General features: G+C 67.2%; 2 protein-coding genes across 2 annotated transcripts; one reads left to right on the top strand and one right to left on the bottom strand.

The window, feature by feature from the left end:
- Window positions 1-3,478: 3,478 nt before the first annotated feature.
- GIPC1 (GIPC PDZ domain containing family member 1) lies at window positions 3,479-14,583 on the top strand. The gene is made up of 6 exons (XM_068922861.1): window positions 3,479-3,772; window positions 5,997-6,182; window positions 9,004-9,184; window positions 9,880-9,989; window positions 10,089-10,170; window positions 12,282-14,583. Exons 1-6 carry the CDS (start codon window positions 3,479-3,481, stop codon window positions 12,431-12,433), a joined length of 1,005 nt encoding a protein of 334 aa, XP_068778962.1. The 3' UTR covers window positions 12,434-14,583.
- Window positions 14,584-20,065: 5,482 nt separating this feature from the next.
- On the bottom strand, window positions 20,066-24,572 carry LOC104138606 (olfactory receptor 10K2-like). The gene has a single exon (XM_009666260.2). The coding sequence runs from the start codon at window positions 22,537-22,539 to the stop codon at window positions 21,532-21,534; it is 1,008 nt and encodes a 335-aa protein (XP_009664555.2). The 5' UTR covers window positions 22,540-24,572; the 3' UTR covers window positions 20,066-21,531.
- Window positions 24,573-26,618: the final 2,046 nt, after the last annotated feature.

Here is a 26,618-nt window from a genome sequence, read left to right as displayed (position 1 = left end):
TGGCTCGTTTGTGTGTGGGGGGGGGTGGTGGTGGTGTGGGCCTGGGAGCTCGGCCTGGGATTATGGGGATTAGAGGCTGCGATGGGGGGAGGGGGAGTGCTAAACTGAGGGGAGCTTAAGGGGATTGGGGGGGAGGGGGAAGGAGGAGGCTGATTTGGGGCTGGGGCTGGGAATTCTGTTTCCCCCCTCCAAATTGGGCCATTTCCAGGCTTTTTTTTTCCCCCCCAAATTGTAGCATCTCAGGGGCTGCAGGGTTCCCACTCCCAAACTGTACACTGCCCGCCATGTTCCATCAATACACCCGCCCCGGGCCAAATTGCGCCGGTTCTGGGGTTTTTTCCCCCCAAATCCTACTGCTCTGTGGCTTCCCCCCGCTCTCCACCCTCCCCGCCTCGCTGCCGCCTACGGTTCCCAGCGTTCCCCCGGCCCGGCGCCTGCAGCGCGGCATGCTGGGACTTGTAGTCCGCGCCTCTGATTGGCTCCCCCCGACCCCGTGGGCGGGCTCGCGGCCGAGCAGGGCGGTGCCGCCCGCGTGCCGGGGCCCGTCCACCGCCCCCGGCCGGGCCCGTTTCCTGGAGCCGCCCCGCCCCGCGCGGGGGCTCATTGGCCGACGGGGCGGTGTCGCTGAGTGGTGATTGGCCGGCGGGGCGGCGCCGCTCCGCCATGATTGGCCGGCGGGGAGGCGCTGGCCACGCCCCTCCCCGGAGGGTCAGGCCCGGCAGCGCCCGGCTGGAGTTTGCGGAGTGACGGGCCCGGCCCGGGGACGCGGACGGTGAGGGGGGGCGGGGGGGGCCAGGACCGGCGGGGGGCTGAGACCGGGGGGGCACCGGGACCGGCGGGGGGCTGAGACCGGGGGGGGGGGACCGGGACCGGGACCGGCGGGGGGCTGAGACCGGGGGGGGGCCGGGACCGGGAGGGGGCTGAGACCGGGGGGGGCCGGGGCCAGGGGGACCGGGACGGGGGGGGCTGAGACCGGGGGTGGACGGGACCGGGACGGGGGGGGGCTGGGACCGGGGGGGGAACCGGGGCCAGGGGGACCGGGACCGGCGTGGGGTTGAGACCGGGGGTGGACGGGACCGGGACGGGGGGGGGCTGAGACCGGGGGGGAACCGGGGCCAGGGGGACCGGGACGGGGGGGGGCACCGGGACCGGGGGAGGGAACCGGGACCGAGGAGGGTGAGGGGCGGGGGGGGCCGAGACTGGGGGGGGGGAACCGGGGACACCGGGACTGGGGCCCAGGGAGGCGGCAGGACGGGACGGGGAGGGGAAACTGGGACCGGGGGGGAACCGGGACCGGGGGGGACACCAGGACTGGGGGGGGACACCGGGACTGGGGGGGTCACCAGGACTGGGGGGGGACACTGGGACCGGGGGGGTACCGGGGCTGGGGGGGCACCAGGACCGGGGGGGGCACCAGGACTGGGGGGGGGTACCGGGGCTGGGGGGACACTGGGACCGGGGGGGGCACCAGGACCGGGGGGGGGACACCGGGACCGGGGGGGTCACCGGGACTGGGGGGGGTACCGGGGTTGGGGGGACACTGGGACTGGGGGGGGCACCGGGACAGGGGGGACACTGGGACCGAGGGGGAGGGAACTGGGATTGGGGGGGACACCGGGACTGGGGGGGGACACCAGGACCGAGGAGGGGACCAGGACGGGGTTGGGGGGGGGGGACCAGGACTGGGGGGGGTGGAAATGGGATGGGGGGGGGAACGGGGACAGGGGGGACACCAGGACCGAGGAGGGGACCGGGACGGGGTTGGGGGGGGGGGACCAGGACTGGGGGGGTGGAAATGGGATGGGGGGGGGAACGGGGACAGGGGGGACACCAGGACCGAGGAGGGGACCGGGACGGGGTTGGGGGGGGGGACCAGGACTGGGGGGGGGGTAGAACTGGGATGGGGGGGGAACGGGGACGGGGGGGACACCAGGACCGAGGAGGGGACCGGGACGGGGTTGGGGGGGGGGGACCAGGACTGGGGGGGGGTGGAAATGGGATGGGGGGGGGAACGGGGACAGGGGGGGACACCAGGACCGAGGAGGGGACCGGGACGGGGTTGGGGGGGGACCAGGACTGGGGGGGTAGAACTGGGATGGGGGGGGGAACGGGGACGGGGGGGACACCAGGACCGAGGAGGGGACCGGGACGGGGTTGGGGGGGGGGAACCAGGACTGGGGGGGGTGGAAATGGGATGGGGGGGGGAACGGGGACAGGGGGGGACACCAGGACCGAGGAGGGGACCGGGACGGGGTTGGGGGGGGACCAGGACTGGGGGGGGGTGGAAATGGGATGGGGGGGGGAACGGGGACAGGGGGGGACACCAGGACCGAGGAGGGGACCGGGACGGGGTTGGGGGGGGACCAGGACTGGGGGGGTAGAACTGGGATGGGGGGGGGAACGGGGACAGGGGGGGACACCAGGACCGAGGAGGGGACCGGGACGGGGTTGGGGGGGGGGGGACCAGGACTGGGGGGGGTGGAAATGGGATGGGGGGGGAACGGGGACAGGGGGGACACCAGGACCGAGGAGGGGACCGGGACGGGGTTGGGGGGGGGGGAACCAGGACTGGGGGGGGGTGGAAATGGGATGGGGGGGGAACGGGGACAGGGGGGGACACCAGGACCGAGGAGGGGACCGGGACGGGGTTGGGGGGGGGGAACCAGGACTGGGGGGGGGTAGAACTGGGATGGGGGGGGAACGGGGACGGGGGGGACACCAGGACCGAGGAGGGGACCGGGACGGGGTTGGGGGGGGGGGGGACCAGGACTGGGGGGGGGTAGAACGGGGACGGGGGGGGGAACGGGGATGGGGGGGACACCAGGACCGAGGAGGGGACGAGGACCGGGCTGGGGGGGGGGACCAGGACTGGGGGAGGGGTAGAACTGGGATGGGGGGGGGGAACGGGGACGGGGGGGACACCAGGACCGAGGAGGGGACCGGGACGGGGTTGGGGGGGGGGACCAGGACTGGGGGGAGGGTAGAACGGGGACGGGGGGGAACGGGGATGGGGGGGACACCAGGACCGAGGAGGGGACCGGGACGGGGTTGGGGGGGGGGGACCAGGACTGGGGGGGGGTAGAACGGGGACGGGGGGGACACCAGGACCGAGGAGGGGACGAGGACCGGGCTGGGGAGGGGGGACCAGGACTGGGGGGGGTAGAACTGGGATGGGGGGGGGAACGGGGACGGGGGGGACACCAGGACCGAGGAGGGGACCGGGACGGGGCTGGGGGGGGGCTGGAAATGAGACTTGGTGGGGGGGGAACCATGATTTTGGGGGGGGGGGAGAAGACCAGGACAAGGAGGGACGCCAGGACCGGGGTGGGAGGGGGGGGGGGGACACGACACCCCTCCAGGCCACACACCCAGCCTCCCGCCCCCGTGCCTCAGTTTCCCCTCTCCCCGCAGCCCCCGCAGAGCCGCCGCCGCGTCCCCCCCCCCACCCGCCGCCGTCCCCCCCCCGCCGCCGCCGCCGATGCCGCTGGGCCTGGGCCGCCGCAAGAAGGCCCCGCCGCTGGTGGAGAACGAGGAGGCGGCGGGGGGCCGCGGCGGCCCGCCGGGCTCGCCCTTGGGGGCGGCCGGCGGCGGCGGCCCCCCGCCGGGGGGGCTCCTGCCGCCGCCGCCGCCCCCCGCCGCCGCCCTCCGCCCCCGCCTCGTCTTCCACACGCAGCTGGCCCACGGCAGCCCCACGGGCCGCGTCGAGGGCTTCGGCAACGTGCGCGAGCTCTACGGCAAGATCGCCGAGGCTTTCCGCATCCCGCCCGGCGAGGTGCGGCTTTGCGGGGGCGGCGGTCGGGGTGGGGGGGGGGGGGGCCAGGATGGTGTCGGGCACCCCCGGGGTGCTGGGAGGGGGCTCAAGGCTCAGGACGCTTGGGGACGGGGCACCCAGAGGTGCTAGGGGGAGATTCGGGGGTCGGCATGCTCAGGGATGGGGCGCTCTGGGTGTTGGGAGGGGGGTTCAGGGAGAGGGCACCCCGGGGTGGGGGGCTCGGGGGTCAGGACGCTCCGGGATGGGGCACCCCTGGGTGTTGGGAGGGGGTTCAGGGAGAGGGCACCCCGGGGTGGGGGTCTTGGGGGTCGGCATGCTCAGGGATGGGGCACCCCTGGGTGTTGGGAGGGGGTTCAGGGAGCGGGCACCCCGGGGTGGGGGGCTCGGGGGTCAGGACACTCCGGGATGGGGCGCTCTGGGTGTTGGGAGGGGAGTTCAGGGAGAGGGCACCCCGGGGTGGGGGGCTCAGGGGTCAGGACGCTCCGGGATGGGGCCCTCTGGGTGTTGGGAGGAGGGTTCAGGGAGAGGGCACCCCGGGGTGGGGGGCTCAGGGGTCAGGACGCTCCGGGACGGGGCACCCCTGGGTGTTGGGAGGGGGTTCAGGGAGAGGGCACCCCGGGGTGGGGGGCTCGGGGGTCAGGACGCTCCGGGATGGGGCCCTCTGGGTGTCGGGAGGAGGGTTCAGGGAGAGGGCACCCCGGGGTGGGGGGCTCGGGGGTCAGGACGCTCCGGGATGGGGCCCTCTGGGTGTCGGGAGGAGGGTTCAGGGAGAGGGCACCCCGGGGTGGGGGGCTCGGGAGTCAGGACACTCTGGGATGGGGCACCCCTGGGTGTTGGGAGGGGGTTCAGGGAGAGGGCACCCTGGGGTGGGGGGCTCGGGGGTCAGGACGCTCCAGGATGGGGCGCTCTGGGTGTCGGGAAGGGGGTTCAGGGAGAGGGCACCCCAGGGTGGGGGGCTCGGGAGTCAGGACACTCCGGGATGGGGCGCCCCTGGGTGTTGGGAGGGGGTTCAGGGGTCGGGATGCTTGTGGATGGGGCACCCCTGGGTGCTGGCGGAGGGCTGAGGGCTCGGGACAGTTGGGGACGGGGCACCCGTGGGTGCTGGAGGGGGGCTTGAGGGTTGGGACACTCGAGGACAGGGCACCCCTGGGTGCTGGAGGGAGCTTAGTGGTCAGGACAGTTGGGGACAGGGCACCCCTGGGTGCTGGAGGTGGGCTGAGCACTCGGGATACTTGGGAACAGGGCACCCCTGGGTGCTGGAAGGGGGGCTTGAGAGTCAGGACGGTCGGGGATGGGGCACCCTTAGGTGTTGGGGGGGTCTTGGGGATCGGGACACTCGGGGATGGGGCACCCTTAGGTGCTGGGGAGGGTCCTGGGGATCAGGACACTTGGGGACAGAGCACCCCGGGGTGCTGGGGGAGAGAGGGCTCAACGGGCAGGGTGAGGGGATCCTTGGGGTGGGGAGGGGGACAAGAGGACATTGCGGAGACCAGGGGGAGAGGAACGGGGGTGAGGGCAGCACCCGTAGGTGCATGGAGGGGGGGGGGTCCCACGTGTCCCCAGTGAGGGCGTCCCCGAGCAGTGGGATCCCATGTGTCCTTGGCGGGGGGGGCCCACAGGTCTCCAGCAGGGTGTCCCCAGGCAGTGAGGTCCAACATGTTCTGCAGGGAAGGTGTCCCCAGGGTGGGGATCCCCTGTGTCCCAGGGGGTCCCACGTGTCCCCAGGACAGGTGTCCCCAGCAAGCGGGTCTCGTGTGTCCCAGAGGGTCCCACATGTCCCCAGGACAGGTGTCCCAGGGCTCCTGTGCACCCCAGGGCAGGTGTCCCCTGGAAGGGGGTCTCATGCATCCCCAGGGAAGAGGTCCTTTGTGTCCTGGGAGCTCCTGGGTGGCCCTGGGGTAGATGTCCCTGGGAAGGGCGACCCACATGTCCCCAGGGTCCCATGTGCCCTCAGGGTAGGCGTCCCGAAGAAGAGAGGTCCCTTGTGTCCTCAGGACGGGGGTCTCGTGTGGCCCCGGAGGAGATCTCGTGTCTCCTGGGAGGTCCCACATGTCTCCAGAGAGGTGGTCCCCAGGAAGGGGGTCCCGTGTGTCCTGGGAGGTCCAATGTGTCTCCAGGGAGGTGGTCCCCAGGAAGGGGATCCTGTGTGTCCTGGGAAGTCCCACGTGTTCCCGGCGTGGGGCTCCGGGTGCCCCTGCACCGCTGACGGCCCTGCCCCACCCAGGTGATGTTCTGCACCCTCAACACGCACAAGGTGGACATGGAGAAGCTGCTGGGGGGACAGATCGGCCTCGAGGACTTCATCTTCGCCCACACCAAGGGCCAACGCAAGGAGGTCGAGGTCTTCAAGTCCGAGGAGGCCTTGGGCCTCACCATCACCGACAATGGCGCCGGCTACGCCTTCATCAAGGTGCGGGGACGACTGTCCCACGTGTCACCCACCCCGGGCCAGCTCCCACTCTCCTGGAGAGCCTCAGGGTGAAAGGGTGACCTTGAGTATTCTGGAGGGGATGAGAAGGGACTGTCCTACTTGGAGATGCATAGGGACGCTTCAGGCGGTCCCTGAGGCACCTTGGGGGGGACGCCAGGACGTGGTCTGACTTTATGGGGGGACACAGGGACACCCCAGATGGTGCCCGAGCCACTCTGAGCGGGAAGTGGGGGGAGCATCCTGGGCCATCCCAGGAGGACGCAGGGACGTCCTAGACGGTCCCCAAGCCACCACGGGGCTGGGAGGACTTGGGGACATCCCATACTGCCTTAGAGGGACGTGAGAACACCCTGGACTGTCCCTAAGATGGTGTGGGGGTTGGGGAGACCTGCGGGTGTCCCAGACCATCCCAGAGGAACATGGGGACACCTCAGCCTGTCCTCAAGCCACTGCAGGCCTGGGGGTACCTGGGGATGTCCCACACCATCCTGAGGGGACTCAGGGCCACCCCAGCCTGTGCCCAAGGCGCTGCGGGCCTGGGGGTACCTGGGGATGTCCCACACCATCCTGAGGGGACTCAGGGCCACCCCAGCCTGTGCCCAAGGCGCTGCGGGCCTGGGGGTACCTGGGGATGTCCCACACCATCCTGAGGGGACTCAGGGCCACCCCAGCCTGTGCCCAAGGCGCTGCGGGCCTGGGGGTACCTGGGGATGTCCCACACCATCCTGAGGGGACTCAGGGCCACCCCAGCCTGTGCCCAAGGCGCTGCGGGCCTGGGGGTACCTGGGGATGTCCCACACCATCCTGAGGGGACTCAGGGCCACCCCAGCCTGTGCCCAAGGCGCTGCGGGCCTGGGGGTACCTGGGGATGTCCCACACCATCCTGAGGGGACTCAGGGCCACCCCAGCCTGTGCCCAAGGCGCTGCGGGCCTGGGGGTACCTGGGGATGTCCCACACCATCCTGAGGGGACTCAGGGCCACCCCAGCCTGTGCCCAAGGCGCTGCGGGCCTGGGGGTACCTGGGGATGTCCCACACCATCCTGAGGGGACTCAGGGCCACCCCAGCCTGTGCCCAAGGCGCTGCGGGCCTGGGGGTACCTGGGGATGTCCCACACCATCCTGAGGGGACTCAGGGCCACCCCAGCCTGTGCCCAAGGCGCTGCGGGCCTGGGGGTACCTGGGGATGTCCCACACCATCCTGAGGGGACTCAGGGCCACCCCAGCCTGTGCCCAAGGCGCTGCGGGCCTGGGGGTACCTGGGGATGTCCCACACCATCCTGAGGGGACTCAGGGCCACCCCAGCCTGTCCCCAAGGCGCTGCGGGCCTGGGGGTACCTGGGGATGTCCCACACCATCCTGAGGGGACTCAGGGCCACCCCAGCCTGTCCTCAAGCCACTGCGGGCCTGGGGGTACCTGGGGATGTCCCACACCATCCTGAGGGGACTCAGGGCCACCCCAGCCTGTCCTCAAGCCACTGCGGGCCTGGGGGTACCTGGGGATGTCCCACACCATCCTGAGGGGACTCAGGGCCACCCCAGCCTGTCCCCAAGGCACTGCGGGCCTGGGGGTACCTGGGGATGTCCCACACCATCCTGAGGGGACTCAGGGCCACCGCAGCCTGTCCCCAAGGCACTGTGGGGGTTGAGAAGACGTAGGGACATCCTGGACCATCCGTGGGGGATGCCCTGCTTTGTCTCCCTAAGCTGCTATGGGAGCTGGGGGGATGTGGGGACATCTTGGACTGTCCCAGAGACGCATGGGGACACCCCAGTCTGTCCCCAAGCCACTGTGGGTTGGGGCAGCCTAGGGAGGTCCTGGATCATCCCAGGGGACATGGAGACACCCTAGCCTGTCCCCAAGCCCCCATGGGAGTTAGGGTGACCTGGAGATGTTCTGGACCATCCTGGGAGGACAAGGAAACACCCCAGCCTTGTCCTCAAGCCACTGTGGAGGTTGGGGGGACCCAGGGGCATCCTGGACCATCCCAGGGGGACACAGGGACACCTCAGGCTGTCCCCAAGCCATTCTGAGGTTGGGGGGACCTAGGGACAGCCAAAGGGGGGGACATGGAGACACCCTGGCCTGTGTCCAAGTTCCTATGAGGTTTAGGTTAACCCGGGGATGTCCCAGACCATCCTGGGGACACACAGGAACACCCTGGACTGTCTTGAAGCCACCATGGGGTTTAGGGGGACCTGCAGATGTCCTGGACCATCCTAGGGGGACATGGAGACACTTTGAACAAGCCCCGAAGAGCCCTAGATAGGTTAGGGGCGACCTGGGGGCATCCCAGCCCATCCCGAGAGGACACGGGGCCACCTCAGGCTGTCCCTCAGGCCACCGAGGTGGGGGGGACACCTGGGGATAGCCTGGACTTTGCTTTGCGGGTGGGGGAGGGAATGCAGCGCTGGGCGCCGAACAGCCCCAATCCCCTCCGGCATCCAGCTAATTCCTGCTAACGACCTTCCCGGCCTGGCCGCGTCCTGCCAGGGTGCTGGGCCTGCTCGTGTCCCTCTTCCACCCTATCTCCATGTTCTTCTTCGTGTCCATATCTTCCTTCATCTCCGTGTGTTTTTTCATCTCCATGTTTTCTTTCGCGTCCATGGTCTCTTTCGTTTCCATGTTCTGTTTCATCCTTGTGTTCTCCTTCATTCCCGTGTCCTTCATCTCTGTGTCCCCAAGGAAGGGGTGAGCCGAGATGCTGGGTGCCCTGGGGCACCCCACGGTGGGGGCTGGGTGGTGGTAACGGTGGTGGGGTCAAGCAGCGCCCGGACGCCTGGGTCCTCTCTGGCCCGCAGCGCATCAAGGAGGGCAGCGTCATCGACCGCATCGCCGTCATCGGCGTGGGTGACATGATCGAGGCCATCAACGGGCAGAGCCTGGTGGGCGCCCGTCACTACGAGGTGGCCAAGATGCTCAAGGAGCTGCCCAAGGGCCGCACCTTCGCCCTCAAGCTCACCGAGCCCCGCAAGGCCTTTGGTGAGCCCTGGCCTGGGTGGGTGGTGGTGGTGGTGGTGGTGGGGGTCCCTGGGGCCACCCTAAGGTGTCCCTACTCCCTCGTCACCCTTGGGTTTGCATGGGAGGGACCCAGGCATCTGGGACCCTGTGATGTCACTGGGACTCCCTTTGGGGCTGGAGGAGACGTGGAAATGGGGGTCCCCAATCCCAAGGGGGGGCACAACAGGGACCCTATAGCCCTGGCAGGGGACACGGGGGGTCCCTAATCCCAAGGGGGAGGGGTACGCTAGGGACCCCATCGCTCTGGGGTGAAGGACATGGGGGTCCCCAAACCCCTGGGGAGGGGCACACCAGGGATCCCATCGCCCTGGGGTGCGGGGCATGGGGCTCCCCAATCCTGGGGGGGGCACACTGGGGACCCCATCACCTTGAGGTGGGGGGACATGGGGGCCCCCAATCCCAGGGGGGAACACTGGGGTCCCCATCACCCTGGGGTGGGGGGACATGAGGGTCCCCAATCCTTGAGGGGGGCGCACACCGGGGACCCCATCGCCCTGGGATGTCCCTAAACCCACGGGGAAGGCACAAGAAGGACCGCATCACCTTAAGAAGGCTACGGGGGGACCCATAAGGTCCAGGGGGGGTCCCAAGACAACACCCACCCTGGGGGGGGACCTCAGGGTGCCCCCCTGACGCCCCCACCCAACCCATCGCAGACATGATCAGCCAGCGCGCGGCGGGGGGCAAAGGCGGCGGCGCCCAGCTCGGCTCGGGCCGCGGCACCCTGCGCCTCCGGGCCCACGGCCCCGCCACCGTGGAGGAGCAGGTAGGTGCCGGCGGCACCCCGAGGTGCCCCTTGGTGGGGGGTGGGACGCGGTGGGGACCTCCCCTCACCCACTGTCCCCCCCCCGTTTTTCTCCCGCAGCCCTCGGCCTTCGAGGAAAGGGCCATCGCCAAGGTGGACGACCTGCTGGAGAGCTACATGGGCATCCGTGACACCGAGCTGGGTGAGCCCCTGGGCCCCCACCCAGGGGTGCTGGGTGCTTAGTGTCCCCCCCGCCCCGCCTCGGTCCAGCGCGGGCACCTGGGAACCCCCTGTGGTGCCCCCACCGTGGGTGCTGGGCGCCTCGTCCCTCCCGCCGTGGGCACCTGGGAACCCCCCGCCGTGCGTCCATCCACCTGTGGGTGCTTGGGCACCCGTGGTAGTGCCCCACCGCCCACCCATGGGTGCTTGCCCCTCCGCCGTGGGCCCCTGGGACCCCCCCGCTGTACCTCTGTCTCCCCAGGGGTGTTTGGGCACCCACGGCAGTGACCCCGGCACCCGTGGGTGTGGGGTGCCTTGTCCACCCCCTCCCACTGCAGTGACCGCCTGCCCACCCATGGGTGCACCTGGTCCCCTCCACAAGGTTTTCTGTGGGGGGGGAGGGGGAGTATTGGCTGTCCCCAACTGTCCCCTCTCCCCGTTGCCACCACCGTGGTGGAGCCAGGCCCGGACCCCCCAGTGCTGGCTGTCCCCAATTGTCCCCAAACGTCCCCATGTCCCCCCCTAGCTGCCACCATGGTGGAACCAGGCTGGGACCCCCTGGTGCTCGCTGTCCCTGACTGTCCCCAACTGTCCCCACAACCACCACACGGTGGAGCTGGGCCCCCCTGACACTGGCTGTCCCCGACTGTCCCCACCTGTCCCCACAACCACCACACGGTGGAGCTGGGTCCCCCTGACACTGGCTGTCCCCAACTGTCCCCAACTGTCCCCACAACCACCTACACGGTGGAGCTGGGTCCCCCTGACGCTGACTGTCCCTGACTGTCCCCACCTGTCCCCACAACCACCACACGGTGGAGCTGGGCCCCCCTGACACTGGCTGTCCCCGACTGTCCCCACCTGTCCCCACAACCACCACACGGTGGAGCTGGGTCCCCCTGACGCTGGCTGTCCCCGACTGTCCCCAACTGTCCCCACAACCACCACACGGTGGAGCTGGGCCCCCCTGACACTGGCTGTCCCTGACTGTCCCCACCTGTCCCCACAACCACCACACGGTGGATCTGGGCCCCCCTGACGCTGGCTGTCCCCGACTGTCCCCACCTGTCCCCACAACCACCACACGGTGGAGCTGGGTCCCCCTGACACTGGCTGTCCCCGACTGTCCCCACCTGTCCCCACAACCACCACGCGGTGGAGCTGGGCCCCCCTGACGTTGACTGTCCCCGATTGTCCCCACCTGTCCCCACAACCACCACACGGTGGAGCTGGGTCCCCCTGACACTGTCTGTCCCCGACTGTCCCCACCTGTCCCCACAACCACCACACGGTGGAGCTGGGCCCCCCTGACGTTGACTGTCCCCGACTGTCCCCACCTGTCCCCACAACCACCACACGGTGGAGCTGGGTCCCCCTGACGCTGACTGTCCCCGACTGTCCCCACCTGTCCCCACAACCACCACACAGTGGAGCTGGGTCCCCCTGACGTTGACTGTCCCCGATTGTCCCCACCTGTCCCCACAACCACCACACGGTGGAGCTGGGTCCCCCTGACACTGACTGTCCCCGACTGTCCCCACAACCACCACACGGTGGATCTGGGTCCCCCTGACGCTGACTGTCCCTGACTGTCCCCAACTGTCCCCGCAGCGGCCACCACACGGTGGAGCTGGGTCCCCCTGACGCTGGCTGTCCCCGACTGTCCCCACCTGTCCCCACAACCACCACGCGGTGGATCTGGGCCCCCCCGACACTGGCTGTCCCCGACTGTCCCCACCTGTCCCCACAACCACCACACGGTGGATCTGGGCCCCCCCGACACTGGCTGTCCCCGACTGTCCCCAACTGTCCCCGCAGCGGCCACCACACGGTGGATCTGGGCCCCCCCGACACTGGCTGTCCCCGACTGTCCCCACCTGTCCCCACAACCACCTACACGGTGGAGCTGGGCCCCCCTGACACTGGCTGTCCCCAACTGTCCCCACCTGTCCCCGCAACCACCACGCGGTGGAGCTGGGTCCCCCTGACACTGGCTGTCCCCGACTGTCCCCACCTGTCCCCACAACCACCACACGGTGGAGCTGGGCCCCCCCGACACTGGCTGTCCCCAACTGTCCCCAACTGTCCCCGCAGCGGCCACCATGGTGGAGCTGGGCCGTGACGCCCGCGACCCCGACGCGCTCGCCCAGGCCCTCGACTCGCAGCTCGGCGACTTCGCCTTCCCCGACGAGTTCGTCTTCGACGTCTGGGGGGCCATCGGCGACGCCAAGGTGGGGCGCTGCTAGGGGACCCCCCTCGCCCCCCCGGCGCCGTTGGGGACGCTCCCCCCCTGCACCACCATCGCCACCGTGTCACCTTCCCCCCCCCACCGCCCCGTGCGGATGGGGTTACGGGGTGAGGGGGGGACACCGCCAGCAGCCGGACTCGCCGTGGCTGGCTTGGGGCCCCCCCCCCCCGGAATTGGGGACCTCCTCCCCAACATCTGGACCCCCCCCTGCACTGAGGGTCCCCCAACATCGGGATGCCTCTATGGACTGGGGTGACTCCCCCCTCCATGAAGTGGGGGACCTCCCTGCAGCTGGATGCCCCCCCTTAGGGACCCCCCAACTGACCCCCCCAAAAGGACCTGGGTGACCTCCTCCCATCACGACCCCCCCCATGGGCTGGCGGGACCCCCTATGTGACCCCCCAAAAGATCTTGGTGCCCCCCCCAATCAGGGAACCCCCCCCCCCAAGCTGCCTCCCACTATGGGCTGGGGGGGACCCCCTAAGTGACCCTCCCCAAGGCCCTGGGTGCCCCCCACCACCTAGAGACCCCCCTCGCCATGACCTGGGTGCCCCCCATAGCTAGAGACCCCTCCCCCATGTCTCCCAAAGGCCCTGGGTGCCCCCCACCACCTAGAGACCCCCCCCATCCTGAGCAGGGTGCTCCCCCCATAGCTAGAGACCCCCCCCCCATGTCTCCCAAAGGCCCTGGGTGCCCCCCCACCACCTCGTGACCTCCCCCCACCATGATCTGGGGGCTGCCCCCATAGCTAGGGACCCCCCCGTGTCTCCCAATGACCCTGGGTGCCCCCTCCCCAGCCAAGGCTGGCCCCCCCCAAGGCCTGGGACTCCTCCCATAGGCCTCGGGGTTCCCCTTCATAGGACCCCCCCCCCAATAATCTGGGTGCCCCCCCACCCTTGGGACCCACAACGCGGGGTTTCCCATGGACCTGTGTGCCCCCCCCAACCTGGGACCCCCCCCCCATAGCTTGCCCCCACCTCAAAGGACCTGGGTGTCCCCCCACCCTTGGGACTCCCCCCCCTGCAACCCACGATCCCCTGTGGACCTGGGTGCCCCCCCAACCTGGGACCCCCCCCCCCCGTAACCTGCCCCCCCCAAAGGACCTGGGTGTCCTCCGCACCCTGGCCCCCCCCCAATAACTTGACCCCCCCACCCTGGCCCTGGGGTGCCCCCAACCCCCATAACCTGGCACCCTCTGACACACCTGGGTGCCCCCCCACCCCGAGGGGCCCCTCACCTTCAGGACCCCCCCCCATAACCTGCCCCCCCCATACACCTGGGTGCCCCCCACCCTCAGGACCCCCCATAACCTGCCCCCCCATACACCTGGGTGCCCCCCACCCTGGGACCCCCCCCACCCTCAGGACCCCCCATAACCTGCCCCCCCATGCACCTGGGTGCCCCCCCACCCTCAGAACCCCCCCATAACCTGCCCCCCCATGCACCTGGGTGCCCCCCCACCCTGAGGACCCCCCCATAACCTGCCCCCCCATACACCTGGGTGCCCCCCACCCTGGGACCCCCCCCACCCTCAGGACCCCCCATAACCTGCCCCCCCATGCACCTGGGTGCCCCCCCACCCTCAGAACCCCCCATAACCTGCCCCCCCATACACCTGGGTGCTCCCCACCCTGGGACCCCCCCCCCACCCTCAGGACCCCCCATAACCTGCCCCCTCCATGTACCTGGGTGCCCCCACCCTTGGCTGCCCCCCCCCCCACGGTGACACCCATACCGCCCCCCCCCTGCAGGGTGAGGAATGAGGGTCCCCCCTACTTTGGCCCCCCCCCCAAAAGGGCTTTTTTTGGGGGGGGGGTGGCAGGGACAGGACCGGAGCCACCCTGTGTCCCCCCCCCCCCCCCCGGTGCCAATCTGAGCCTGTCACACACTGTTACACACTGGCCCCCCCCCCACCCCCCCCGGACACCTGGGTCCGGCCCTGTACCCCCCCCCCCCCGCACTGACTACCTCGGGGGGGGTCCCCACCCTTGGGGGGGTCCCCGCTGGCCTTGTCCCCGCGGTGTCCCCCGGAGCTGGGAGGGGGGAGGTGTCACCTCAGGGTGTCGTGTCCCCCCACCCCCCGGGCGTATTTTTGTATTTTACATGTAAAGTGACTTTAACAGAAAATAGAGAGAAATTGGGACCGGCCACCGCCTCTGGGGGGGGGACGTGGGGACGTGAGCGTGACACGGGGGGGACATAGGGGCACGTGGGGATGCGAGCGTGATGCGGGGCACGGGGGGACACGAGGGCACGGGGGGACATGGGGACGTGAGCGTGACGCGGGGCACGGGGGGGCATGAGGGACACGGGGGAACGGGGGGACATGCCAATGACACGGGGCACGAGGGGACATGGGGACATGGGTGTGACGGACACAAAGGGGACATGGGACGTTGGGACATGCAAGTGACAGGGCACGGAGGGGACACGGACGACACGGGGACATGGGAGTGACACAGGGCACGGAGGGGACACGGACGACATGGGGACATGCGAGTGACACAGGGCACGGAGGGGACATGGACATGGACGACCTGGGGACATGCGAGTGACACAGGGCATGGAGGGGACACGGGGGACATGGACGACATGGGGACATGCGAGTGACACAGGGCACGGAGGGGACACGGGGGACATGGGGACATGCGAGTGACACAGGGCACGGAGGGGACATGGACGCCATGGGGACATGCGAGTGACACAGGGCACGGAGGGGACACGGGGGACACGGATGACCTGGGGACATGCGAGTGACACAGGGCACGGAGGGGACACGGGGGACATGGGGACATGGGGACATGCGAGTGACACAGGGCATGGAGGGGACACGGGGGACATGGGGGACATGGGGACATGTGAGTGACACAGGACATGGAGGGGACATGGGGGACATGGGGGACATGGGGACATGCGAGTGACACAGGGCATGGAGGGGACATGGGGACACGTGGGGACATGAGTGTTGCATGTGACACAGAGGGGAAACGGGAGGGACTTGGGGACATGGGGACATGAGTGTGACAGGACACAGAGGGGAGACAGGAGGGGCACGGGGGACATGAGTGTGACACAGGACACGGGACGGGGACATGAATATGACAGGGGACACAGAGGGGACACGGGATATGGGGACACGGCATCAGTGTGACACAGGACACAGGTGACATGGGGACAGGACTGTGACCTGGGACACGGGACACGTGAGTGTGAGATGGGACACAGAGGGGACACGGGGGGACATGAGTGTGACATAGGAAATGGAGGGGACACGGGGGCATGAGTGTAACGGGACACAGGGCACATGGGAGGGGACACAGGGACATGAGCATGACAGGGGACATGACATGGGGACACGGAGGGGACATGGGGGGGACACAGGGACATGAGCGTGACGCGGGAGACGGGGGACACGGAGGGGACATGGGGGGACGTGGGGACACGAGCATGATGTGGGAGACGGGGGGACGCGGGACACGACACGGGGGGACATGGGAGGGACACGGGGGGGGACACGGGGACACGAGCGTGATGCAGGATGTACGGCGTTGGGACCCCCAACCCGCCCCCGCCCCGGGCAGGAAGGGCACCCGGACGCCTGGGCCCCTGGGGGGGTCTCCGGAGAAGGGGGGTCTCCGGGGGGGGTCCCAGGTGGGACCGAGGGGGGACCCGGAGGGTCCCGAGTGGGCTCCCCGGGGACGGGGGGGGGTCCCTGTGGGGTGCCGACTGGTTCCCGAGTGGGTCCTGGGGGGGTTCTGGGGGGGGGGAGCCCACGGAGGGGTCCGTGGAGGGGGGGCTCCCTTGGGGGGTACCTAAGGGGAGGGGTCTCGGCGGGGTCTCGGCAGGGTCCAGCCAGGGTTGCGGGTGGGTCTGGGGGGGGGATCTGGAGAAGGGTCCCGGGTAGGTCCCTGGAGGGTCCGTAGAGGTCCCTGGGGGGGTCCTGGGGGGCCTTGGGGGGGTCCCGGAGGGGTCTTTGGGGGGATCCGGGCAGAAGGGTCCCTGAGGGTTCCCGGGGGGAGGTGTGCTGGGAGGGGTCCCGGGTGGGTTCCTAGGGGGTCCGGGGGAGGGGGGGGTCCCTGGTGGGGTCCGGGGGGGAGGGTCTGGGCAGGGGTTGTGTCCTGGATGGGTCCCTGGAGGGTCTCTAGGGGGGAGGTCCCTGCAGGGGTCCCTGGGGGGGGGTGCGGGCAGGAGGGTCCTGAGAGGGCGCGGAGAGGGGATCCGGGCAGGGGTTGTGTCCTGGATGGGTGCCCAGAGGGTTCCTGGGGGGGGGTCCCTGGGGGGGGTGCGGGCAGGAGGGTCCTGAGAGGGCGCGGAGAGGGGAATCCGGGCAGGGGTTGTGTCCTGGATGGGTGCCCAGAGGGTTCCTGGGGGGGTCCCTGGGGGGGGGTGCGGGCAGGAGGGTCCTGAGAGGGCGCGGAGAGGGGATCCGGGCAGGGGTTGTGTCCTGGATGGGTGCCCAGAGGGTTCCTGGGGGGGGTCCCTGGTGGGGGGGGTGCGGGCAGGAGGGTCCTGAGAGGGCCCGGAGAGGGGATCCGGGCAGGGGTTGTGTCCTGGATGGGTGCCCAGAGGGTTCCTGGGGGGGTCCCTGGGCGGGGGGTGCGGGCAGGAGGGTCCTGAGAGGGCCCGGAGAGGGGATCCGGCCAGGGGTTGTGTCCTGGATGGGTGCCCAGAGGGTTCCTGAGGGGGTCCCTGGTGGGGGGGTGCGGGCAGGAGGGTCCTGAGAGGGCGCGGAGAGGGGATCCGGCCAGGGGTTGTGTCCTGGATGGGTGCCCAGAGGGTTCCTGGGGGGGTCCCTGGCGGGGGGTGCGGGCAGGAGGGTCCTGAGAGGGCGCGGAGAGGGGATCCGGGCAGGGGTTGTGTCCTGGATGGGTGCCCAGAGGGTTCCTGGGGGGGGTCCCTGGGGGGGGGTGCGGACAGGAGGGTCCTGAGAGGGCGCGGAGAGGGGATCCGGGCAGGGGTTGTGTCCTGGATGGGTGCCCAGAGGGTTCCTGGGGGGGGTCCCTGGGGGGGGGTGCGGGCAGGAGGGTCCTGAGAGGGCGCGGAGAGGGGATCCGGGCAGGGGTTGTGTCCTGGATGGGTGCCCAGAGGGTTCCTGGGGGGGGTCCCTGGGGGGGGGGTGCGGGCAGGAGGGTCCTGAGAGGGCCCGGAGAGGGGATCCGGGCAGGGGTTGTGTCCTGGATGGGTGCCCAGAGGGTTCCTGGGGGGGGTCCCTGGGGGGGGTGCGGGCAGGAGGGTCCTGAGAGGGCGCGGAGAGGGGATCTGGCCAGGGGTTGTGTCCTGGATGGGTGCCCAGAGGGTTCCTGGGGGGGGTCCCTGGGGGGGGTGCGGGCAGGAGGGTCCTGAGAGGGCGCGGAGAGGGGATCTGGCCAGGGGTTGTGTCCTGGATGGGTGCCCAGAGGGTTCCTGGGGGGGTCCCTGGGGGGGGGTGCGGGCAGGAGGGTCCTGAGAGGGCGCGGAGAGGGGATCCGGGCAGGGGTTGTGTCCTGGATGGGTGCCCAGAGGGTTCCTGGGGGGGTCCCTGGTGGGGGTGCGGGCAGAAGGGTCCTGAGAGGGCGCGGAGAGGGGATCTGGCCAGGGGTTGTGTCCTGGATGGGTGCCCAGAGGGTTCCTGGGGGGGTCCGTGGGGGGGGGGGTGCGGGCAGGAGGGTCCTGAGAGGGCGCGGAGAGGGGATCCGGGCAGGGGTTGTGTCCTGGATGGGTGCCCAGAGGGTTCCTGGGGGGGTCCCTGGGGGGGGGTGCGGGCAGGAGGGTCCTGAGAGGGCCCGGAGAGGGGATCCGGGCAGGGGTTGTGTCCCGGATGGGTGCCCAGAGGGTTCCTGGGGGGGTCCCTGGTGGGGGGGGTGCGGGCAGGAGGGTCCTGAGAGGGCGCGGAGAGGGGATCCGGCCAGGGGTTGTGTCCCGGATGGGTGCCCAGAGGGTTCCTGGGGGGGTCCCTGGGGGGGGGTGCGGGCAGGAGGGTCCTGAGAGGGCGCGGAGAGGGGATCCGGGCAGGGGTTGTGTCCTGGATGGGTGCCCAGAGGGTTCCTGGGGGGGGTCCCTGGGGGGGGTGCGGGCAGGAGGGTCCTGAGAGGGCGCGGAGAGGGGATCCGGGCAGGGGTTGTGTCCTGGATGGGTGCCCAGAGGGTTCCTGGGGGGGGTCCCTGGGGGGGGGTGCGGGCAGGAGGGTCCTGAGAGGGCGCGGAGAGGGGATCCGGCCAGGGGTTGTGTCCTGGATGGGTGCCCAGAGGGTTCCTGGGGGGGTCCCTGGGGGGGGGGGTGCGGGCAGGAGGGTCCTGAGAGGGCGCGGAGAGGGGATCTGGCCAGGGGTTGTGTCCTGGATGGGTGCCCAGAGGGTTCCTGGGGGGGTCCCTGGTGGGGGGTGCGGGCAGGAGGGTCCTGAGAGGGCGCGGAGAGGGGATCCGGGCAGGGGTTGTGTCCTGGATGGGTGCCCAGAGGGTTCCTGGGGGGGTCCCTGGGGGGGGGGTGTGGGCAGGAGGGTCCTGAGAGGGCGCGGAGAGGGGATCTGGCCAGGGGTTGTGTCCCGGATGGGTGCCCAGAGGGTTCCTGGGGGGGTCCGTGGGGGGGGGTGCGGGCAGGAGGGTCCTGAGAGGGCGCGGAGAGGGGATCCGGGCAGGGGTTGTGTCCTGGATGGGTGCCCAGAGGGTTCCTGGGGGGGTCCCTGGGGGGGGGGTGCGGGCAGGAGGGTCCTGAGAGGGCGCGGAGAGGGGATCCGGGCAGGGGTTGTGTCCTGGATGGGTGCCCAGAGGGTTCCTGGGGGGGTCCCTGGGGGGGGGGTGTGGGCAGGAGGGTCCTGAGAGGGCCCGGAGAGGGGATCTGGCCAGGGGTTGTGTCCTGGATGGGTGCCCAGAGGGTTCCTGGGGGGGTCCGTGGGGGGGGGGGTGCGGGCAGGAGGGTCCTGAGAGGGCGCGGAGAGGGGATCCGGCCAGGGGTTGTGTCCTGGATGGGTGCCCAGAGGGTTCCTGGGGGGGTCCCTGGCGGGGGGGTGCGGGCAGGAGGGTCCTGAGAGGGCGCGGAGAGGGGATCCGGCCAGGGGTTGTGTCCTGGATGGGTGCCCAGAGGGTTCCTGGGGGGGTCCCTGGGGGGGGTGCGGGCAGGAGGGTCCTGAGAGGGCGCGGAGAGGGGATCTGGCCAGGGGTTGTGTCCTGGATGGGTGCCCAGAGGGTTCCTGGGGGGGTCCCTGGGGGGGGGTGCGGGCAGGAGGGTCCTGAGAGGGCGCGGAGAGGGGATCCGGGCAGGGGTTGTGTCCTGGATGGGTGCCCAGAGGGTTCCTGGGGGGGTCCCTGGGGGGGGGTGCGGGCAGGAGGGTCCTGAGAGGGCGCGGAGAGGGGATCCGGGCAGGGGTTGTGTCCTGGATGGGTGCCCAGAGGGTTCCTGGGGGGGTCCCTGGCGGGGGGTGCGGGCAGGAGGGTCCTGAGAGGGCGCGGAGAGGGGATCCGGCCAGGGGTTGTGTCCCGGATGGGTGCCCAGAGGGTTCCTGGGGGGGTCCCTGGTGGGGGGTGTGGGCAGGAGGGTCCTGAGAGGGTCCCTCAGGAGGTCCCAGGTGGGGTCCCTGTGCAGGTCCAGACAGGTGGTTCCCAGGATGGGGGTCCCTGGGGTGGGGGGGGTGACTCCCAGCGGACAGGACCCGAGGGTCCCTGGACGGATCCCAAAAGGGTCCCCGAGCAGATGGGGGCAGGAGGAGGCTCCCAAGAGGGTGACAGGGACCTTCCTACCCCTTCTGCACCCTTTTCCGGGGGACGCCGCAGCAAAATAATAACCGTAGCAGAACAATCGGGGACTGGACGCACGAGAACGTGTGAAATGGTCGTGACGTAAGTGCCAGCGTCCCACGGGGACATCGGAGGAAGCCGGAAACCCGCTGCTTTCGCTGATGCCAACAGCGAGGAGCCGCTTCGGCTCCCACCCGAAACCTGCCTCCTTCCCGTCTCGCCCGCGCCGCCCGGTTTGCTCCCGTTCCTCCTCCTTTCCGCCGTCCTTTTTCTGCCCCGACCCGGATTTTCACCGTCCGGTTTAGAAACCGTCTCCCTAAACCCTTCAAATGCCCAGGAAGGTCTTCGGATTTTACGGCGTCCTCTCGCCCGTCCTCTGCCGGGCAAATCGCAACGCCGTGGAGGCCAAACGGCTGTAGCTCCGTTAGTGCCAAAACCGCTGGAAATCGAGGTGGGGGAGGGAAAAAAAAACCTATTGTTTTTTCTTCTCCGTCTCTCCTACCTTTTCACTTTTTCCGGAAAAACGCAGCCTCGTTCTTTCATTAGCGCTCGCGAGCTCTCTTGGAGAGATCCTCGTCGGCTGGGCGTTGCTTGGACGCTGCTTGGTGGCCTCCCGAAGGAGATGGCCTTGCTGGTCTGGCTAATCCCAGCTGGCTCCGCTGATTTTCGAGAAGGCACCGGGCTTTGGGAGGAGATGGCCGCTCGCAGGGAGAGCTCTCAGTTCGTTCTTCTGGAGCTGCTCTTCCCGAGGAGCCCTTCTGGTAGGCCCCTTTGGACTCGTCTTCTCAGTCTCAGCAAGCAGTGGACCTGAACTTTCCAGCTGTCTCAGGACTCCGGTCTGCGTTGGGGGTTCACGGCCGCCTGGACACACCTAGCCTATGGCAAGGACAAGCTGATGCAACCTGAGGCACCAGCCTTGCAGGCTCTGCTGACGGGCGCTACGGTGACATAGAGACGGACGATTGCCAGAGCTCAGGGGTATCATGAGGCACAAGAGGAGCATGGTCCTGAGCTTGCAAACTCTTGGAAAAATAAGAATTTTTACCTTGAAGTGATTTCAACACCTACATTTCTTCTTTACTAAATGGGTCAGGTTCAAATTCACCAAAGAACCTTTCCTATCCCTGAAATAGAAACGGGCAATTTTGGGTTTCCAAAGCTGTTGAGCCCTTCCGGAGGGATGTACCCTTCACTGAGGTCGAGCTTTCTACTTTCACCCGGACTTGAATTTACAGAATTTTTATGTCAGGTCCTTGTCAGCCCCCATGAGCTGCCATGTCATTCAGGAACGCTTCTTTGTGAGTTAGAGAGGATGCGTGGAAAAGGGGTGATGTTTCCCTGGAAGTGGAAGATGTTGGCTGAAAATCGCCACTGAGGAATAACCTCTTCACTGGAAAACTTGCTGAGGAAGTCTGGTTTTTCTGAGGGCTTTTTGAAGAGCCGCTTTGACATCCTTGTTCCTGAGGCTGTAAATCATGGGGTTGAGCAGCGGGGTGAGAATGGTGTAGGCGACAGAGATCAATGCATCCTGGTCTGATGAGTAGCTGGTGTTGGGTCTCAGGTAGATGGAGCAGGCACAGCCGTAGTGCACGACCACCACCGTCAGGTGAGCGCTGCAGGTGGAGAAGGCTTTGCCCCTGCCTGCGGCTGAGGCGATCTGCAGGATGGCGCGGAGGATGAAGAGGTACGAAATGAGGATCAACATCAACGGGATCACAAGGACGAAGATGCCCAGCGTGAAGACAACGGCCTTGCTGAGATTGGTGTGAGTGAAGGCCACTTTGAGGACCGGGGAGATGTCACAGAAGAAATGGTTGAGCTTCCTGGAGGCCTGGAAGGGCAAGCAAAATATCAAGGTGGTAACAGCCTGGGCAACCAGCCAGCCACTGAGAGCAGAAGCGACCACCAGCTGAGCACACACTCGCCGAGTCATGATGCTGTTGTAGTGCAGAGGTTGGCAGATGGCCACGCAGCGATCGTAGCCCATGGCGGCCAGGAGGAAGGAGTGGGAGCACCCCAAGAAGAGGAAGAAGTACATCTGCACAGCACAGCCCAGGAAGGAAATGGCCTTCCTCTCTGCTAGCAAGTCTACCAGCATCTTGGGGACAATGATGAAGGTGTAGCGCATCTCCAAAAAGGACAAGACAGAGAGGAAGAAGTCCATGGGCGTGTGCAGGCTCGGCTCAACCCTTATGATGGTCATTATTGTGGCGTTTGTGCTCAGAGTGACCAGGTAGAGCAGCAAAAAGACCACAAAGAGCAGCTTCTGCAGCTCTGCCAGGTTGGAGAAGCCCAGGAAGATGAAGTCTGTGGCCAGGGTTTGGCTGTCATTTTCCGTGGAGGTGAAAGGTTTTCTCTGAATGATGGGCAGTAAGAAAACCAGCATCTGGCTCATGAAAGTTACACTCTGGTGTGCTGTTGTGCCAAAGAAGAGGGTTTGCTGAAGAAGTTCTTGTCAGCTGTGGCATTGCAAGAGAGACCCGTGAGCTGCAAGAGAGAAAATGCCCCTTCAGACCCTCTCACGCACAACGGGGCTGTGTGAGCCCTCGGGGACGTGTGCAGACCTGTAAATCCTGAAATGTTCGAGCTGCTGCCGATGCTGCCGGTGATGCGCTGAGCAGCTGGAGGAGCAGAGCAGAGAAGGGCAGTGGGTTTGAGCAGTCCAGCCAGCTCCCACTGCTGATCTGCCCAGACTGGCTCAAGGCTGCGTGCAGCGTCTGCATGTGCATGCAGGCTCCTGGTTACCTCGGGCTAGTAGTGGGCACGTTGGGAAGTTCCCTTTCACACCCGAAGGGCAACAGTGCACAGGGGTCTTGTGGGAAGGAGGCTCAGACCCTTTGGCAGGGATTGATTCATGCCAGGATGGTGGGATCTAGTCCAGGCTCTGCTACAGGACCTCTCCCTCCCCTCCCTTGCAAAGAGTAAGGCTGCAGAAAGGAAATCTGCGGAGCCAGGGGAAAGATGACCCAGAAATCCTACCTGCACTGTCCAGAAGGAAGTTCAGGCATGGAGCAGGCTTGCAGCCCTCTGCACACTTGTCTCTGGAGGTGTCCCCAGCCTCTCTGAGAGACCCTCTCCTGTCCTCTTGGTCAGGGTGGCAGCAGCTTTGAGCTCTTCCGGGAGTGCGCATTCATTAAGAACTGCTATGTGCTCACCCCGTGCTAGACATCGGGAGTTGGTTGCAATGGGCATAAGTAAGAATCGACCTGCCTGAGGCATCCTGACAATACCCTCAGCAACTCTCAGCAGTGGATGTGTGCTGAACTCAAGACACAGCGCCTTTTGCTAAGCAATAACTGGGCTCCAACAGGCACTTGTAGGTCTTTCTTCCTTGCTGGAAGTGGGCCCCAAAAGTTTCTGCAGCAAGAGTGGCCCTGCCCTTCTGTGCTCCTTTCCACCCCGTCGCAGCCCACCACCTCTCCCTGCACCAGGACAGGGCCCTGAGGTGTGTGCTGTGACTCGGTGCGGACAGTGGTGTGATGGGCCAGCAGCAGCAGTGTGTTTAAGAGGTAGCGCTGCCCAACCCTCGGTGAGAGCCGTCTGTCCTTATCTTGACTCGTCTGAAACGCACAGCTGTGGTGCACAGCTCTTCTCCTGAGCGAGGTGCCAAACGCAGGCCAGGGGCTCGCTCCCTGCAAGGGCCCTTTTCTCTCTGCTGGGACAGGTACAAATGTCTGTGCTGCAGCGAGAGGAGACGAAACCATGCGTGTTACCAAGAAGCCATGGCTGAGCACACAGCAACCCCTGCCAGGTGCCTGTCTGGGGCTACGAGCCACTTCTGGAGAGGAGGCGGAAGGTGAAGCAAGACCTTGCGCTCCGTAGGAAGGCTGTCTCCATGTGCGTGTTGGAGGTGGAGGAGCCGCTGCTGAGCAGATTGCGGACTTTTGGGTCTCTGTTCTCCAGGCTTGAGAACATCACCTGGGCTGCAGACAAGGGGGCTGTTGCATCGACTCACCGCTAGCTCCCCCTCCAAGCTCTCAAGGCCTTGGGCATGGAGGGGTGGGGGAGGACCATCTTCTGAGATGGCTGTGTCTCCAGGGTAGGCCCCTACACTGAGCAGGTCACCCAGGCCTGCCTGGAGTGGAGCCTTCAGCAGAGATTTTGCCAGACTGCACAAGGAGGTCAGTGTGGTTGGTGGGAAGGGCACACGTGTCCTTGGTGAGGGGAATGTTGCTCTCAGCTCTGCTGGCAGCAAGGACTAGGTCCCTGCTGGCTCTAAGGGAGCTCTGGAGGATTCCCTCCGGGATCAATGCCAAGGCCATGGAAAAAGGCGTTCATCTCCCTCTCTTTGATGCCTCCAGCTCTGAGACAGTCCCTCGGGCTCCTTTGATAGTGTGAAGAGCTCATCAAGACCAGCAGAGTTGGAGGGGCGCTCCTCCACCGGAGCAGCTCTCAGAGACATCTTTCATGTCATGTGACACTGCAGCCTTCCTCTCCCAGCCTGTTAGGTGAGGAATAAAAGCCCTTTTTTGCTTTGTGCCTTAACCTGCCTTTCCCTCCATTTCCCCCAGAGCCAGCCTTCCTTTGGGAGTCCTCAGGCTTTGCGGGGTTGAGTGAAAAACCACGCTGTGAGACAACTTGGCCTCCCTGCGGGCAGACCCAGCACCCTCCCTTGCTCCTGCTGCTGCTGCTTGGGATGCCTCATCTGTGCCAGGGCCCCTCCAGGCCGACTTGGCCTGAGTGGTCTTGGCTTCCAGATCTCTCTGAGTGTCCTGAGAGCTTCTTCCTTCAGGGACCCCCTGCAGGCATCTTTGTTGTCCTCCTCTGAGCTGAGGTGGGCAGGGGAGATGGGTCACTTTGGGGGTGGTTTGCCCAGAACTATCTTGCCTGCTGAAGCTGAGTTGGGCGCACACACTGCTGGCACGGACAGTCAGAGAGTCCGTGCAAGGTTTGCCAAGGGCATCGCTGGCACATGCTGCTGCTTTTGGCTTCCATGCCTGGCCTTCTGCTTTTCCAGCCACCGGAGGAAAGGGGTTCAACATGCACATGGAGCAGTTCTGGACAGCCAGGACTTGGGAAGGGGAGCCAATTCTCCCAAGGACTCTTGTCCCGTGTCCCCAGAGCTCTCCAGACTGGCTAATGCCAGGTAGCAGTAAGGTGGGACACTGGAGCAGGCCAGTTGCTGGGATGCTCTTGGCTGTCCTGAGTTGCCCTTGACGGAGACGGAGACTGAGGGTGTGCAGTAGGATGAGCTTGTCTCAGAGGAGGCTTTGCATTTCCCTCTGCATTCAGGCAGCACCATATGAGCCATGCCTTGGCAGGGAAGCCAGGGAAGCTGGATCTTGGTGAGAAGGTCCTGAGATATGGTGTTCTCGCCTCCTACTGGTGCACGTGCTAAGACAATCTTTGCCAAGCTCTCAGGACGTCATATACCTGGCAGAGCACCAGCTCGCTAGGTACAGTCCCAGAGAGCTTGATCAGCTCTTCACACCGACCCTGGAGAAATCTGTGCCAAGACCCTCTGACTAGAAGCTTCGGGAGTGCACTGAAGATCTGCTTTGGAGCGGGTGCCGTGGGCTCTCTGGGTTGTCAGTGCAGGGTGCATTGTAGCACAAGACCCAGCACATCCTGGAAGTGGGCATCCATGCCTGGGAGATGAATTGTGCCTGGACTCCATGGTCTAGCTCTTCCCTGGCTACCTAAGGAGTCCAGTGAAGCAGCTCCGGTGGAGATACTTGCACTGAGGACTTGTGGAGTTAGGTGAACGGAATCCTAGCCCTACACATAGAGTAGGAAACCAAAAGGCCGCGATCTACCTGCCCACCCATGGGTTTTCACTGGAGACCTGGCTTGCCCAGAGCATGACCCTTGAAAGGCTGTGAGAACCTCCCCCTCCTCCCACCACCACCACCTTCTTATTTTGGGGTCATTGTTGTACTGTTCAGGAGTTGCCTTAATCTACAACATGACACGATCTCAGGCCAGGAGCTTGCTGGGAGTGGTGGGGGTGCGGTGCCACCTCCTGGCTGGGCTCTTTGAGCATGGTCCTGAGCTCTGCTCTGCAAGGAGAGCAGACTTGCCCATGGGGCACACAAGGAAGATGCTGTGGTGCCAGGGAAACCTGGGGGAGATCTGCTGAAGCCAGGGCCCGTGGGGTGCTGACCTGCTGTTTGGCTATGCAGCGAGCTGCTTGTTTTGCTAACGGTCCCGTGGGGGATGCCTGGCCTCTGGAGACCTCGAGGAGGGAGCCCCATCTCACAGCTCCCCATGGACTCTTCCTCCAAGCCCTGGTGTCAGTCCCGTGGGGGGCCGGGCCAGGGGCAGGACTCTGGTGCCTCCTTGTACTTCGGCATCAGGCTGCTTGCAAGGGGGAGGCAGCATCAGATATGCAGCCCCTGCTGCTGGCCGGGCACCTGCACTCCAGTCTTTGGAGGCACGGGTGTAAAAGCAGGCAGCATCTGGCCTCGGATAACAGGGCTCAGTCTAGTGCTCCAGGTGGGGGCTGAAAGCTATTGAAACCCTTCTGTATGAGCC

The sequence above is a fragment of the Struthio camelus genome, chromosome 31 (assembly GCF_040807025.1).
Source record: "Struthio camelus isolate bStrCam1 chromosome 31, bStrCam1.hap1, whole genome shotgun sequence".
In the NCBI taxonomy this organism is placed as follows: Eukaryota; Metazoa; Chordata; class Aves; order Struthioniformes; family Struthionidae; genus Struthio; species Struthio camelus.
Note: the sequence above shows the minus strand (reverse complement) of the source record. Positions and strands in the feature narration are given on the sequence as shown.

What these genes read in the sequence shown, in the direction of transcription:
- GIPC1 (XM_068922861.1), top strand. Translation starts at nt 3,479, where the DNA reads ATGCCGCTGGGCCTGGGCCGCCGCAAGAAGGCCCCGCCGCTGGTGGAG. An exon ending in TCCGCATCCCGCCCGGCGAG is followed by an intron (nt 3,773 to 5,996) that starts GTGCGGCTTTGC and finishes TGCCCCACCCAG; the next exon opens with GTGATGTTCTGCACCCTCAA. An exon ending in CCGCCACCGTGGAGGAGCAG is followed by an intron (nt 9,990 to 10,088) that starts GTAGGTGCCGGC and finishes TTTCTCCCGCAG; the next exon opens with CCCTCGGCCTTCGAGGAAAG.
- LOC104138606 (XM_009666260.2), bottom strand. Translation starts at nt 22,539, where the DNA reads ATGAGCCAGATGCTGGTTTTCTTACTGCCCATCATTCAGAGAAAACCT.